This window comes from Colossoma macropomum, unplaced genomic scaffold (genome assembly GCF_904425465.1).
Source record: "Colossoma macropomum unplaced genomic scaffold, Colossoma_macropomum, whole genome shotgun sequence".
NCBI classification, from domain to species: domain Eukaryota; kingdom Metazoa; phylum Chordata; class Actinopteri; order Characiformes; family Serrasalmidae; genus Colossoma; species Colossoma macropomum.
This window is the reverse complement of record NW_023494788.1, coordinates 5,156,663-5,173,630: the sequence shown is the minus strand read 5'-3', so window position 1 is coordinate 5,173,630 and position 16,968 is coordinate 5,156,663. Positions and strand designations below refer to the sequence as shown.

Genomic DNA, 16,968 nt, shown 5'->3' with positions numbered 1-16,968 from the left:
CTGCCGGGCCGCTCTGAGAGGCACCTGCCCGCTCGCCTCGTTCCGCACTAACAACTTCACAGAGGCGCAAAAATCAAACACCAACTGTTCCTCTTCACTCAAGTTTTTAAACGACGAGTTCTGTCAACTTTTAAAATTGAGTCTCTGCTGCTCTGAGGGGGCCGAATCCAAGCACTAATGGAATCCAGCACTTCTTCCTGTTGACCAGCTGGGGGCAGTGCGAAGAGTCTCTGACTAAAATCCAGCTCAGGATTCTGAGTACATATGTACAGTGTTGGGAATACCTCACCAATTCTCCCTCACTCACTCGTTCCCTTTTCCTCTTTCACTCACACGGACCCTCACTCACTCATTCATTCATTCATTCATTCATTCATTTATTCACTCATTCACACATTCATGTGCTCACCGTTTCTTTGCTCAATCATTCTATCACTCACTCACTTTTTTACACAATTGTTCCCTTACTCACTCACTCATTCACTCACCCACTCCCTTCTTCATTTAATCAATCCCTCACTCACTCATTCATGCTTTCCCTACTTCACTCAATCATTCCCTTACTCACTCATTCACTCCTCACTCTCAATCATTCGCTCACTCACTCCCTGCTTTGCTCAATCATTCCAACACTCACTTCCATTTTCACTCATTCACTCAATCATTCACTCACTCATTTATTCTTTCCCTTCTTCACTCAATCATTCCCTTACTCACTCATTCACTCACTCCCTTCTTTGCTTAATCATTCCATCACTTACTCACTCACTCACTCACTCACTTTTTACTCACTCACTCACTCACTTACTTACTCACTCACTTCTTTCTTCACTCAATCATTCACTTGCTCACTCACTTATTCACGCTTTCCCTTCTTTACTCAATAACTCCCCTACTCACTCATTTACTTCCTTCTTTGCTTCATCATTCCTTCACTAATACATTTCCCACTCACTCAATCCCTCACTCATTCTGTCATTCCTTCACTCACTCACTCACTCATTTATTTCTTTGCTCATTCACTTCCTCATTCACTCATTCCCTTACTCACTCTCCCGACCCTTACTCACACACTTACTCCCTCATTCATTCTCTCATTCCCTCACCCACTCAATTACTCCTTCCCTTTCTCTCTACCTCACTCATTCACGCACTCACTCACTCACTCACTCACTCACTCACTCAATCAATCACTCACTCACTCACTCCCCACTCACTCACTCACGCACTCACTCACTCACTCAATCACTCGCTCACTCTCTCATTCATTCCTACCCACACTCCCTCCCTCCCTCTCCCTCCCTGTTTGTTTTCCTCCTGCGTAGCTGTGTGTGTGTATTCATGAGCAGTAAACTAAAATAAAATGCAAAGCTGCGTTGCTGTTAAATCAGCGCTCACTCTGAGTCTCACTTACAGCACCACTCCCACGCTCCACTCGTACACACCACCACACGCAATCCAGCACGCCTCACCACTATAATCACATTCATCCATCACACCGTGAACAAACGTATGTGATGGTGTGTTTTTATCGCTAGAACACTTCTATGGACTATGAAACACCAAACCTGATGGTACATTTCCAGGCAGCTGTCTGAACGCCTTCAAGTGGTGGTTCAGCCAAAAATCATATTTACATACTTTTTCCCTTTACTCCAAATGTAGTCCATCAACCAAGACATGTTTAGTGTCTGGAGTTGGATCCGATTAGGCTGGTACACATAAACATAGCTGTGTCGAGATGAAGAGAGGGAGTTTAGGGGTGAGCGTAGCTCGCAAAGAGAGGCCACACCTCCAAAATCTTAATTACATGTCATGCAAATCTGAGGCCCCCTTTTACACCTGGTCACTTCATGCGACTTGAGCATCAGGATTGTATCTGGATGAGGCCAAGCCACATAAAAATGCAAGCGTAAACGAACCCAAGATGCATTTAAAACCGCTTAAGGAGGAGGTCTGAGACCAGTCCAGTCCCAAAGCTTTCAGTTTTATCTTCTCCAGCATCACAGAAGCGATCATGAAGCTCCACTGACTGACAGCTGGGCTCATCACCAAGAATGTGTTTGAGCTCACTTAAAAAGGGCGCGGTCACGTCCTTGGTTCGGGTCCTCGGATTCTTTAAACTTCTCCTCCTACGGCCGCGTTGGCCATTTCTTTCAAAATCTCTTTGAACACAGGGTTTTGGATAAGTCTCTAATAATTTTTGTATGAATGTCAAGTTGGACTGATGTAAAAGTAGCATGAATTCCGATCTGGCTGTTCAGACTGAGTCGCGTTGCCGCATTTCGAATACCACATGTCAGTACCACGTATGAAAGCGTCTCAATGTCACTGAATTGAATTTTTGCCATTCACACAGAAACACATCTGTGTCACATATGAAGAAAAAGACCAGATTTGGGTCACTTGCTGTGTGAATAAAGCCCAAATGCATCCGTCTCTCCAAGACACATTCGACAAACAAAACCCCTCCCAGTACAACCCGAAACCCCTCCCCATGCTGTGCGTCACTGGGCATGTGTGGTCCGTGTCTGTGAAGAAGATGATCATGGAGGACCGGATGAAACTAAATGCTTACTAGCAATTTGGACAGACATTACTGTTCAAAACAAACTGCAGAGAAAGAGGCTGAACGGATAAACAATAGGTAATTGGTTGCTGCCTTACGAGCGGATTTGCATATTCTGTCCCACACAGAAATGAGATTTCAGTCAGACTAACCAGAGACGCAGAGACTATCAAGTGTAAATGGATGTGGCTAAAATCTTATCAGGATAAAATCCAGATACCAGTCACATAAGGTGACCAGGTGTAAATGGGGTCTGAGAGGCTGTACCTTAAACAAATCGCTGCTGTCGGAACAAAACCTCGTATCTCCATTTTTGACGTTTTTCAGTTTTTGATATAATTTGAAAATACCTGTCACCCTTTATACTGTGTGTAAATTTCATAATGAATGGACCAAAAGAAACGGCCCAAAATGATTTGGGGAAAAAAAAGTCTGGTTCTATTGACTTACAATAAAAGTAAAGTAGGTTTTTTCCTTCTCCTGTAAAGTCATCATACATCACAACTCAACCTAAAAAGGTCAATTCACTTACAGAGTATGTTACATTACTAATGTCAGTCACCAGAACGTTCTAAGCTGAACCAGTTTCTGTTAAATAGAAATGTTTGGCAGCGACTGAAAAAAAAACTGCTGGGCATTCAGCAGCTCGTCCTGCCACATACATAAGGTAGCTATCTATGTAAAACTGTTTAATTAGCTTAATACAACTCTTTTTACTCTTTAGTTTTCACATGAAAAAGTGCCTTCTACTCGTCCTGGAGACCTGTTTACACAGAGGTTGTCTGGTGAACTAGCAGTTAACTAGTGGTTAAATTATATAGCAGCCTGAAGAGCTTAATATTAATCTACATATTTATTATTATTTCACTCACTTTTAGCTATTGCTTATTTACTGTACCTCAAAATTATAAGCAGGCTAAAAAAAAGCATTTTTTTGAGTGGTGGTAATTCAGCTCTTTGTTGCCAAACGTTTGATTGTTACACCTCTTCACATTAACAGGCCACATTAAGCTCATTAATTAAGCCACTTCCAGTCAAGTGGTCTTTACAGTCAAGCCTCAATATACTTTGTATAGTCTAGAACGAAATGTTCTTCAGGCCATAAACACACAACAGCAGCACACTGAATTACACAGGACTACATAAAGTTCGCATACACGACAGTGAGAAACGAGTGCAGAGCATCCAATAAATGCACCAAGAAAATGTACAGGGCAACAAATACACTATTAATCAATTATTAGTCAATTAATTCACACAAATAATCAAATATACTCAACACGAACCAGAACTTGCGCAAAAACAAATAGAGCTGTTCGAGGAACAGTTTGCAGTAGAGGAGAGATGCTAAAATGACATTAGGGTTCTACTACAGCTATGATGTCAAGATTGTAACAGTAGAAGAACCCTTTCTGGAGCTATGTAGAACCCCTTTGAAAATAGTGCTATGTAGAACCATCTACAGTACATTCTGCATTGTTCTGAAGAACGCTTTCATGATGTACAGAGCCCTTTAATCATGCAAAGGGTTCTTTAGGTATTAACGGTTCTATATAGAACAATTTTTCTTTACTAAAGAACCTTTGAAGAACCTTTTTTTTTTTAAGCGTGTACTGTTATCTATTAAAATGTACAAAGCATGTTGTATAGCTAAAAATGTAGCGGCCGTAGCAGAAGGATAACAACGTCATGCAACATCAGAACCCAATCCAACACGGTTTGAGGAAAGCATGTGATGGTTTAGGCGTCCAGTTTGAACAGCGCTAATTAGTGAGGTATAAGCTTCCATTACATGTTAGCTACATTAGCCTTGTAGCTACACCAATAAAGTAAACTTGGTCAACAAAAATGTTTTTGCTGACTAATCTATTTCTTTAAATCATTTCTCTCTGGTATGTTTTGAAAAGGTTTCATTTTCCCGAGCAGCTCAGGGTGTGCTGAGAGTTTGAGAGCTGACCTCATATGTGACCCCACTGTCTGTTCCTGCGTCCCAGGGCAGCAGGTCTTTGACCAGTCTCTGCACCCAGCCGCACTCCCGCGTGCACAGATTCTCCCCCGAAACACCCACGTTCCAGTCAGGGCTGGGACCCAGCATGGTCAGAAAAGACATGAGGTGGCGAGTTCGGTCCACTGAAAACTCAGCTGATGGAGCTGCACGACTGGAGAGAGAGAGAGAGAGAGGGAGAGAGAGAGAGAGAGAGAGAAAGAGAGAGAGAGAGTGAGAGAATTTTATGAAAAAAAAACGAAAACATAGTTAGGACAAGACAATGATCCTCCTTTGGCGTTATCATGACATATAATATAATGTAATAATAAAATTATCATATCATAAAAAAACAAAGTTAATTATATACACAAAATAAAACTGTCAATCTTTATACTTAGGGTTTTTTTCCACATTAAACTGACCCAAATGGGAACTCAAGGAACTAGTTCATTTTCCACCTGCTTGAGACAGCTGGGACCACCATAACAACCACAATTAATGATTTATCCCCTTAAAATCCCAGGATTATATTCTGTGCAAGGAAATATAATTTATTACAATGGTTACAATAACAGATAAAACACCCTCTATAGCAAGCTGGCACACAGTTGTTTTGGAACATGTATCTCTAGATTACTTGACACACCTGCTACACTCAAAAACAAATGTCTTCTACGATATTTGGGAAACGTTTCTGCTGTTTATTGGGTCAGATCTCTCAAGTATTCTGGTGAGAGCACTTGTATAGTTTACTGTGGCATTTTGATATGCTGGTCAGCATAAATATTTGTGTATGTAAGCTGGGGTTGTGTTTTTTTTTGTTTGTTTGTTGTTTGTTTTTTGTTACGTGTGTATGGTTTATGCTTGTTATGTTGAGGAAAATTTAATAAACATAATTAATCCCAGGATTATCACATATTAATGCAGGGCTCGGCAACCTAAATGTCTACATGTTAAGAAGAGCCATTTTGTCCTTTCAACAAAAATCAAAACTCCTTGGGAGCCACAACATTTTACGTCCATTTTACTGAAGTAACGTTTTACCATCTTGGCTGTAAATGTCTCAGAATGTGCTGATGTACCAGTATAGGCTAACAAATACAAACAAAAATGCAGACTTACTTTGCTCTGCTTTAAGCTTTAGCTCAGTCATAGCTGCTTTTCTCACATCTCCAGCAGGAAACTTTTCCTCAAAACTAGAAATGTTTCTTGTACAATGTCTCTCATGGTGCAAGCTGGTTGAGTTATTCTTAGAATATAGAAGTGTGTAATAAAACTTTATGCCCTGGGCATTTAAGACATTAATTGTCTATTTGCTCAGTTTATGCCACTCCAAAGTGTCTAATTTGGCTACGTTGCTTGCCAGTTAGCTTAATTTATTGGCTGACATGAAACAGCATTTGCACACAGTCATGGGTAGAATCTAGCTTATTTCTATTATAGAATCTATTATTATTTATCGCTGTTTAGTGTGAAAATAAGAACAAAAACACTTGTTCATGAAGCTAATATAAATGCTAACAGCATAAGCTTCCTGACTATCAAACTCTTTACAAAGTAGTAATCTTCCAATTAGCAACAGAAACATCAGTATACCATTCTGGTTCAAGTTCTGGTGCACAATACTGGTCATATAATAGTGCTTGGTGACTTTATCTTCACCTGGAAAACTGAAGGATTTGCTAAACTGTCACTGGCTTCAGCTGCAGTGTTATCAAAGACAGAGAGGGACACTCTTGAATATCATTAGGGTCTATAGGGACTCAGTAGATACCAAAAACCATAAAACTGGAACCTTCAGTCCTGAACTGATGGCCAATGGAAAAAGCACAGTGCCAGTTTTCTGGTGGCAAAGGTTCCTACCTTATATACACTTACCTTATATCTACAATAACTCCTTCAAATATTAGGCTTATTACAGACTAAGGCTCATTATTCAGTAACTACAGGGACTTCAGTGCAAACTGGCTGAGCTATTCTTAGGTTATAGAAGTGTGTAATAAAACTTTGGGCTCACTGGTGGTCCCTGGCCTTTTAAGGGGTTAATTGGCCATTTTATCAGAAACATGCACCATATAAATGCACTCTGTGGTTTTCAATTACTGACGGCAGAACATCTGTTGCTAGGCATGTGTTGGCCGTCCTCTAACCCTTCGTCAAATTTCTGACCACAGAGCTGCTGTTGACGGGATATTTTTGGACGGGCGACTGCTCTCAACCCAGCAGTGACAGTGATGTGATTAAAACTCCAACAACAACCAAGACAAAGAAGGAAAAAACAAAGATGAAGACAAACAAAGTGAGTGAGGGAGAGAGAGCGAGAGAGAGGCGGCGGGGGGGTGGGGGGGGTGGGGGGGGGATATTTGTGTGGGATAGTGTGCGCCGCTGCACCAAAGCAGATCAAATGAAAATCTTTTGTCACGTTTTTATTCGATTTAAAAGACATTTTCTCCAGGGTCAAGAGAGGGGGATGAATGAGGAGGATGTTTATGCGAAAACATGCTACACGTTCCTCCGATGGCGAGTGTGGAGGCTGATTGTGCGCCATAGTGTAATTTCCACTGAGATAGCGCTCTGTAAGCTGGCACAGATGGTAATTAATCAAGTTAATTGCCCTGATTAGAAGCCATCTCCAAAGCAACTGTTGCCACTACAGCAGTGCAGGCTGAGGGCTGGAATATGCACTGCTTGACTCTATCGATTAACAACCATAAAATATTCATCATCTGCCTTCTGACTCCCACAGCTTACACTTCATAAGCGAAAGCTTCAAAATGAGAGCGCTCTCTCTTCCCTCTCTCTTTCTGTGGGGGAACACACCAAAACAGACAAAGCGTACTTGTTTTTGCACATTTTTAGCACAAAATGCAGGAAAATAGAATAGAAACTGTCCAGAATTAATGGGAAAAGATCTTTTTACGTTAACTTCTGTTCTAAATTAAGCAGGCTTTTTCCTTGTTCTGTGATTTGTGTGTTAGTTTTGGAGACTGAAGGTTTTTTTCAGACAGCGACGTTACATGTATATAGGTACTTACGCATAATATGTTTGTATTACCTAAGGGATGTACAGGGTGATTCAAAAAATTGAATCCGATTTCAAAGCGCCATATTTTTACAACCGTGAGGTGCCTAGGAACCAATCACATACCAATTGAAAGAGGGGGTCATAGAGTTTCTGACTGTCACTGGAAGATGGTTCCCTTCAGTCTGTGAGGAGATGGAGACCCCAGAGCAGAAAATGTTTTGCATTCTCCGCTTCTGGCCCCCAGGATCACCAGATCTTACGCCATGTGGTCTTTTTTTGTCGGAGGACGTTAAGGATTCTGTTTATGTGCAACCACTACTTACGCATTATACATTTGGACATATTATTATGTACAGATACTTATGTGTATGTAAGTACCCATATAAGTACTTGTAATGACAACATGTCCCATATGTAATGTGTGTGTGTGTATATATATATATATATATATATATATATATATATATATGGTAGCACATTGATTTTGGAGCATTTCTTTTGCTCCATGCATCATGAAATTTACATACAATGTTACATACAAAATTTATACACATACATTTTCAAATTATGTCAAAAACTGAAAAACGATAAAAATGAAGATACAAGGTTTTGTTCCGACAGCAGCGATATATTACATATGGGGCGTGTTATCATTACAGGTACTTATACAGGTACTTACATATACACGCGCACTATACTATCATTACACGTAAGTATTATATGGGATATACATATCAGCCAGTGTCCTGATAAGCTATAAAAACGAGTACACTCACACATTTGAACTCACTCTCGTCTGGGAGCGGATAGGGAATGTGGCAGTTGTTTGATGGGAGCAAACTGAGCTGTGTATGTAAATCCCGACAGCGCAGAGCGGCTAGTTCACACGCTTGCGAACATGAACAGCGTGCCAAGCAGGGTGACGTTCTCACACGTCTTTCATGCCGGAGCATAATTAGCTGTACCTGTACCTGAGCGTCCTCCAGAGGCTAAAGTGAGCGTGTTAAGTGGCAGCCCGGAGTTAAAGCGGGGCAGCTGAAGATTCCGAGCTGAAGTGCACCGAAGCCCGGCAGCGAGGGGAAATGCATTGCACATCAAAAGCGGAAGCCCTCCCTTTATCTCGGAATAAAATGCCGCATAAAATATTAAGTGCCTCATTAACGGACGCGGGGAAACATCCACATGCCCAGCAGGGGCCTTTCGGAAATCTGTCCCCACTCCCCCCACCCCCTCCCCTACGCTCAGGCAAATATCTGAGTGTTGTAAAAACCAAGACAGGCAGCAGCGAAGCTGCGTTTCATCTGCAGATTTTATCAAACCTCACATTTATAGTCACAAAATGGCATTACAACTACTTTTACACTATACAGGTACATGAGTGAGTTTCTACATAAATATGACCTGAAATATAATGAGATCTTCATTCCACTCATAACAACAGATAAAGAGAACCCTAACAAAACAAATAACACAAACAAATAGATTCATTCAATTTCATTCATTTTTTTTAACTAAGTGATACAACATTAAATGTATTTGTTGGCAAATGTATGTGAACCTCTGCTTTCAGGAACTGGTGTGACCTCCTTAAGCAGCAATGACTTTCAACCAAATGGTTCCTGTAAGTGCTGATCAGGCCTGCACATTGACTTGGAGGAATCTTGGCCCATTCCTCCTTACAGAACTGCTTCAGCTGTGTTATGTTGGTGGGATTTCCTGCAAGAACACCACACCTTAGGTCCTGCCACAATATTTCTATTGGACTAAGGTCTGGACCATTCCAAAATGCAACATTTCTTCTGCTTTAACCATTCTTTGCAGACTAACTGGTGTTTTAGGGTTGTCGTCTTTCTGCAGGACATGTCTTCTGTTGAGGTTTAGTTCACAGATGGACGTTCTACTGTAGAATCTATTGACACAATCTAGAACTCATAGCTCTGAATGAAGGCAAGCTGTCCTGGGTCAATAGGAGCAAAACAGCTCCAAACCATGATACTACCACCATCATGCTTCAAAGTTCGGATGAGGTTCTTATGCTGGAATGAAGAGTTTGGTCTTGCCAAACACAACGTCTCTCATTTAAGCCATAAAGATGCATGTTTGCCCTATCCATACAGGTAACATTATTTCAGTAGTCATCTGGCTCATCCAGGTGGTTTTTAGGAAACTTTAAACAGGCAGAAATGTTCTTCCTGGAGAGTCGTCGCTCTCTCCATGCTACAATTTCATACATACTGTTCTTGCTCAGTGTTTGCCTGATTGTAGATACATGAACACAATAGTGTAATGGAGCCCTGCAGCTCCTTAGATGTTACCCTGGGGTTCATCGTAATCTCCCAGAAAATTCTAAGCCTTATTCTTAGATTTATTTCTGTAAGATGGCCATTCCAGATGGCCACTAACAATAGTGTTGGTGGACATGGCATGCACTAACAAATGGGTGTGGTAAAGATCAGACTCTGGTGGTGAAGACTCAGGTTTTTTAAATAGGGTAGCCATCACTCACAAACTCTTAAGCATCACAAGTAAATGTACTGAGTTATTACAGTTATATTATTAGTCTATGAACAATATCTCTTCAGAAGACACATGTGGCTGAGTTAGCTGTTCATTACTGCAGCCAGACGGGGGTCCTTAATAGAAACTATCCTTCTGTACTTTTGTAACTCAAGCGGTAAAATGTAGAACCGATTATGTTCTTTGCTAGGCCTCCATTACTTGGTGATGATGCCTCATAACAGTGTTATTAATAAAACAAATGTCTGCCACTTCGGTTTAAAGGCCTTTACATCAACATAACATCACTTACTTCATAAATCATCTTATGTCATGTGATTATGGGCAAAATATGTTCATAAACACTCAAATATTGCTTCATAAATGTGTTATTCAGTGCTTATGCATGTGTCATGAAGTAGGTAGCCTTCAAATAAAGTGCTGCCCATGACTATAATGTCATAGAAAACACTCTAAGAGATGTTGCAGTCATTGTTTACATATACTTTCCTCACATTCTTATATAGTTTGCTATCAGTTTTAAGCTGTACTGTAGTTATTGCTGGACTCTCAGCCTAGTTTCGTTTTGTATATGTCAATGCATTAATATGCATTCGATTGTTTAATGTGCTAACGTGTAGCCTTTGCTTTAGTCAGTGTGGACTGGTAAACACTGCCCATATCATGTACGTCACTCCAAGACTGCACTGTTCCTCTTCTGTATGAACATAAGTACACAGGTCTTCTTGACTCACATGCACTCACCCACAGAATATGGTGAAGAATGACTCATCTGACCATATCACTATTTTCCACATCCTTGTAGGCCAGTGCCTGTGGATTTTGTACCTATGCATTACAGCCATACTATAATATCTATCTCTGTGTAGATGTGGACGGACTGTTCTTGCTGACATTCTTCTGTTTATCCTTACATACCTCAATAATGCATGAGCATCATGCTCACTGAATGTGAGCTTATGACCACAATATCCTACCATATTTACTGTCGTCTTTCCAGTAGATCTAAATGCAGAGGTCAGCACTAGTCAGTTCAGCAGTCTTTGTGACTCTGAAGCTTCTGCCATCTGTGCCCCCAATATCGAACCCTCTTTCAGACTCACTTAGATCTTTTCCATTTGCCATCTTGATCTAAAATCAAGGTTAACTGGGCCTGCTCAGCATTTTGATACACACCACAGAGCACATTAGGATGTTAACTGCTTAATTGGACCAAACAGTAGACCTGCCTAGAAGCATCTGCGCTTGTTATGTCTCTCCACTCGTTTAAATCTGCTACCAGAGGGTGTGCAAGTCCATGTGGGAAAAGAATTAAGAGTGCAGAGTTGGAGCTTTCTATGTGTTACTGTGTTTCCTATCACTGTATGAAATATGCATGAGCTTAGAGCTTATTATTAATTTGTTTAATAAGAGTAAGAATAAAACCTGTAGCTGTTGTTGAGTTAAGAAGAGCCATTTTGTTCTTTCAATGAAAATCAAACCTCCTTGGGAGCCACAACATATTATGTCTATTTTATTTAAGTAATATTTTACCATCTTGGCTGAAAATATGTCTTTAAATGTGCTAGCTAATGTCTAAGTGTAGACCAAAAAATATAAGCAAAAACGCAGCTACTTTGCTCTGCTTCAACCTTCAGCTCAGCTATAGCCGTATTTCTCGCATCTCCGGCAGGAAACTTTTTAGTGGACTGGTTTCTTGTAAAATGTCTCTCAACGTTCGACTTTTTACGAGGCTGAAGTCGCTTCTCATTCACCACCTTCTCGTTCTAATTTTTCTGTTCCACCTTAAATGGCACCTGAGGTACCAGAATGTAACTGCTGCACCATTTAAGGTGGAATAGGAAAATTTGAAAAAGAAGCTGGCGAGCTAAAAGCTGAACTCAGCTTCGCAACTTTTAATGTTTGACAGTTTCTTGTTGCAGATTTAAATGTATTAGGAAACCAGCTGGAGTGATTATAAAATGCAAATAAGGCCATTTATCTCCAAATATCAATGTCTTAATTAAAAATCTTTCTCTTTGCTGTTTCGTTAGCTACTAGCTAGGCGCGATTGTTTGCGTTGCTATGGTGACCAGCAGTCTGCGCACCAATCTTCAAGGTTGGTGAATTAGTCTACATTAACTCCAGCATTTAAGACCATTTATTGTTAAAACTGTGTTGAACGATCAGCAGAGCTTTATTTTACTGTAAAGGAGGATTATTTTATTTTTACCTAAAAGCCGCAACAGGGCAGTAAAAGAGCCGCATACGGCTCCAGAGCCACATGTTGCCACCCCCTGCTCTACAGGGAGCATTTTTCTGCTAATTCTAGTGCACAATTTCTATTTAGTTGTTGAGTTTAACATACTGGAAAAGTGAAATATAAAATGTGTCAAAGTCTGCACAGGCAACATCTATGTGAAATATATAACACTATAACATTGTGTTAAACTCACCAATGCTAAATTCAGGGGTGACCAGGGATGGCCAAATTTTTGACCATTTTATTTAAGAGTTTTTTTCTCTTGGAATGTTCAGTTTTGTTAGATCATGTTCTGGACATTTCAAACAAAAGCAACAACAGCACTGAGAAATGACGTTACTAACAGAGAAGTGAGGATTACATTTTTATGCTGGCTGCTGATCGGTAAATGCGGTGGTCCGCTGTGAACAGATTTACGGTCGACTGCTGAGGAATGAGACTTTAGGCAAAGTGTGACAATGGAAGCGGAAAAGGAAAGGACACTGGAGATACTCACATATTGAGAGGCTGCCAGGCAGGCCACTGAGCTTTAGTCTTGATAACTGTCATAACGTCATCACCCTGGGAGAGAGAGAGAAGGAGAGTGCGGGAGAGAGAGAAGGAGAGAGAGAGAGAGAGAGAGAGGCTATATTTAATCGTCAGGGTGTTTAAGATTCGCATATCTGTGGCAGCAAAGCGAGATAAGTCCACCGTGCTCAACATCAGCGGACAGCAGCAGACATTAAGCTACAGGCATATACAGCTGCCAAGCTCGATGCGTGTGACATGTGCTTTTCTACCCAAGGACTGGATGTTCCAGTAAAAAATACAGAGCTAGAGAAAGAGACAATGCAGTAGTCAGAAATAGGGACGGCATGAACATTTCATATAAGTGACTAAAATGCCCCCAGTTGTCCCTTTTAGCGCAGTACTGTTTAAAAAGCACTTATATAAGCTGAAACCAAAGAGGAACTGCACTAATTATATGGTTACTATGTAAACAAGGTCTGATATGAAATGCTCTGTTCTAGAGAAACTTACCAAGTCAGAATTGTTCACAGTGGTTGTGATAGGAACCAGACGTCTCAAAGCCTGTAAAAGCTCCCTCACAGAAAGTTACTATATGAAAGAGTTATTAAAACGCTGCCAGATGCCTGAAACATTGTTTTATGACTAACATGGACTAACGTGTACTTGAACGTATGGTGGAGGGGTGCATGCAAGGCAAAATAGTACCCAGATTTAAAACCATTTTCCATTATCAACATTATATATAAAATCTCAGAAAAAATATGTAGGTTCACTGGTGGTTTTGGATAGTAAACAAAATAGTTATATTTGTGTTGTGGACATTGTGACTCCTGGTTCCTATCACCACCAATGTAAAGAAATCCAAAAAGGCAGGTTTCCCTATAGTGAACCATTTCACATCAAACCACTCTAAATTACATTATTTAGATCTGAATGAATTAATTAGGCAAAACTTATGAAAAATCTTACACAAACTTTATAAATTTATTGTTATATTGTTTTTAACCTTACAAAAACCTCTAATCCTCCTTAATACCAAGGAATCAACAACAATTTAAATAAATATAAAATGATGGTGACACTTTATTTTGAGTGGGTCCGTCAGTGAAAATGTGTTATTTTATATGTTCTTCACAGAAAATGAGCAAAGGCCAGGGAATCTGGGGTTAAAATAATAATAATAAACCGCATCATTTTTGTTTTTGGTAAACATTGAAAATGGGTCCCACAGACCCCAACACCATACAAGGGTTAAGGTTAGGGTTAAGATTAGAGCCAGGGTTAAGGTAAGGTTGGTAAGGTTAGGTTTTGCCCCACAGTAACATATTAACAATACATCTACTTAATGTAAGTAACGTATCAACAGAACATCAAGATATTTACCTCAATGTATTCAGATGCTTCACTACTGCTACTTCACTGATATGCTGTTGATGTGTTACTGATAAGAGTTAATTAATCATCTAGAAAGGACCACTCAAAATAAACTGCTACCAAAATGCTCACCAGCCCCCCTGCTGTTCAGATCATAACTGTGTAAACACTGCCTGGGGCCTTACAGGAAGCCAGCGGTTATTTACTTTCACTGTGACATTTCAAAAGTATGTTAATTGTACATGGTTATATAAATGACTGAAATTTGAAATGGAATGATTATGATTAGGTTTTATACAGTGGTCTATCATTAAAAATCGATAACTGTCCCTTCCAAGTGAGAAAACAGCTCTGAAACATGTCATTATGGTTTTGAAATATGTACACAAAAGCAGCTTTAACTAAACTGAATGGAACAGCATAATAATCTAAGGTACAAGCACAGGTACAAGGCTGCATTTCCAGTCAGCATGTTTTTACAGCACGTTTTCTAGAAATCGTTTTTGTGTGGTTGCTACTCTGACCTTGGATAGTTTTGTCTAAATGCAGCTTTCCAAAGCTGTTTGAACTGGATGTGAATTCTCCGAGACAGGCACACGTCACCATGACCCAGAGCAGACCCACCACGCTACAGTGATGCTCTCGATTCAGACACACTTACATGCTGTAGTGATGCATGAAAGAGTGAGTGGAATGTGTATGTATGGCTCCTGAACTGTCTGATCAGCCTGACATCAAACATCAGACAGAACTGAAGCAGACAGTGTGCTCTGAGAATGAGTCACATTCACATGACAGTACAGTGAACACTAAAGGCAGTAAAAGAAAGTTTGATGATTTCAAAATCAGACATTTTCTAAAGGATAATTTCTAAGTATTACGTTAAAGGTGGGGTAAGCAACATGAAGATAATGTAGGAACATGGTAATAAATAACATGACAAAATGTCATATTTGTAGACCAGGGGTCAGCAAGCCAAATGTTAAGAAGAGCCATTTTGTCCAACAAAAATCAAACCACAACATTTTACGACTATTTTGCCATCTTGGCTGTAAATATGTCTCAGTATGTGCTGATGAAGGAGACTTACTTTGCTCTGCTTTAAGTTTTAGCTCAGGTACAGCTGCTTTTCTCGCATCTCCGGCAGGAAACTTTTCCTCAGAAGTAGAATAGTTTCTTGTAAAATGTCTCATAACGTTCGACATTCTACAAGACTGAAGCCAGCTTCTCATTCACCAGCTTTTTGTTTGAATTTTCCCGTTCCACCTCAAGCACTATTTAAGGGGATGATGGAAGGGTCATCAACATTGTTGGATGGACAATAAGCCTGTCTTTAGACCATGGACGCAACAAGTTAGCATGTCTTAAAAATCACCCAAAAAACTATGCATGTTTCACTAGCTAGCTTGTTTCGCTTGTGTTATTGATCACTCTAGACACTAAAAGCACATAGACTAGTGGGATTTGGGTTGGGTTTTATAGGAAGTGTACCCTTGTTACATAATCTGCTATAATACAGCACCAAAAGTTTAATAAGTTAGTAGATCATGTCATGGCCCCATGAGACTGAGAAGCTAGTACGCTAAAAATTTCAGAATTACCAATAAAAATAAAAAAAAACAAAAAACAACTTATTATTCAAAAACAGCCAAGAGGAATCTTTCGGTCACTGCACATCAATAACAGAGGCACCCTTGAATGAATAAAGAGCTAACACTAGAGCTAACCAGCGCAGCAGTAGATGTGAGGACTCATTGTCTTCTAAACAACATTGTTTCTCCTCTCTTTAGTGTATGCTACTTTGTGAAGGTAACATTGGGAACAGAGCATCTTTTATTTGTTTTTGGTAAAACAGTCAGTGTAATACATACTTACACACAAGCATGGCTGTCGCTGTTGCAGCCCAGTTAAAACCTAAAGGAGTTTCACTGAATGTTTAGCTTGCATATTTCCTCACTGACTTTCCGTGATGCAGTGTGATGAACACCCAATAACATTCCTCATATTCAAATGCTGGCACTTGAGGCAGCGTACTTGAGTACCCGTGCACATCCCTAAACTGGATGTGTTATAAAAAACAGATTAGACTAATTATGTAAACAACAACAACATCCTGCCTAAAGGAACTAGCATAAACTGCACTTTGTTCAGAATGGCTGGAGCCCAGTTTGTGGGTCTTTAAGTCGTACTGGCTGAAATAAAAATAATCACTGTGTAGCTGTTACTCTTTAATTGATCTATGTCTCCCATGTTGAGAGTGTGTTGTTAATAATGAAAGCATATTGGACTTGATGTGAAGGTTTCAGTGCGTTAAAAATCGCATGCACATTTTTAAATCAGTAAAAACGGACTCGGTAGGAAAACATCTCATGATGACTAAATGTTAAATTAAAAATAATGAAAAATGCTGTTTTTGATGCTATGACAATGTTTATAAATGAAATAAAAACAGGACTGGATTTTTAGATCAAACACTCATTCAAAACGAGAGAAAAAAGAATACGTTTGACTGACTGCTTCCATGGCTATTACCCATAACAATTAATAAATTCATAAGTGGTCTCTGCCCCTATATTTTGCCATATCATCTACCCTTAGCTAAAGGTCAAAAATCACATACAGATTCAGACTGTAAGCTCTACACTACAAATTAAAAAAAAAAAAGAGGAAAAAAAGGAATAAGATCCACGAAAGAAATGATTAAAGCGGCAGAACACCAAGAAAACAATAACACAACACTAGGC

The 16,968-nt window shown here is 39.8% G+C and overlaps 1 protein-coding gene across 1 annotated transcript in view; it reads right to left on the bottom strand.

Moving 5' to 3' along the window:
• spon1b (spondin 1b) overlaps window positions 1–16,968 on the bottom strand; it is a 132,068-nt gene that overhangs the window by 23,237 nt on the left and 91,863 nt on the right. Inside the window, exons 7-8 of the mRNA XM_036568118.1 lie at window positions 12,837–12,901; window positions 4,527–4,728 (exon numbers count right to left, since the gene is read on the bottom strand). Coding sequence (XP_036424011.1) covers window positions 4,527–4,728; window positions 12,837–12,901 — 267 coding nt within the window. The remainder of the gene's footprint in view (window positions 1–4,526; window positions 4,729–12,836; window positions 12,902–16,968) is intronic.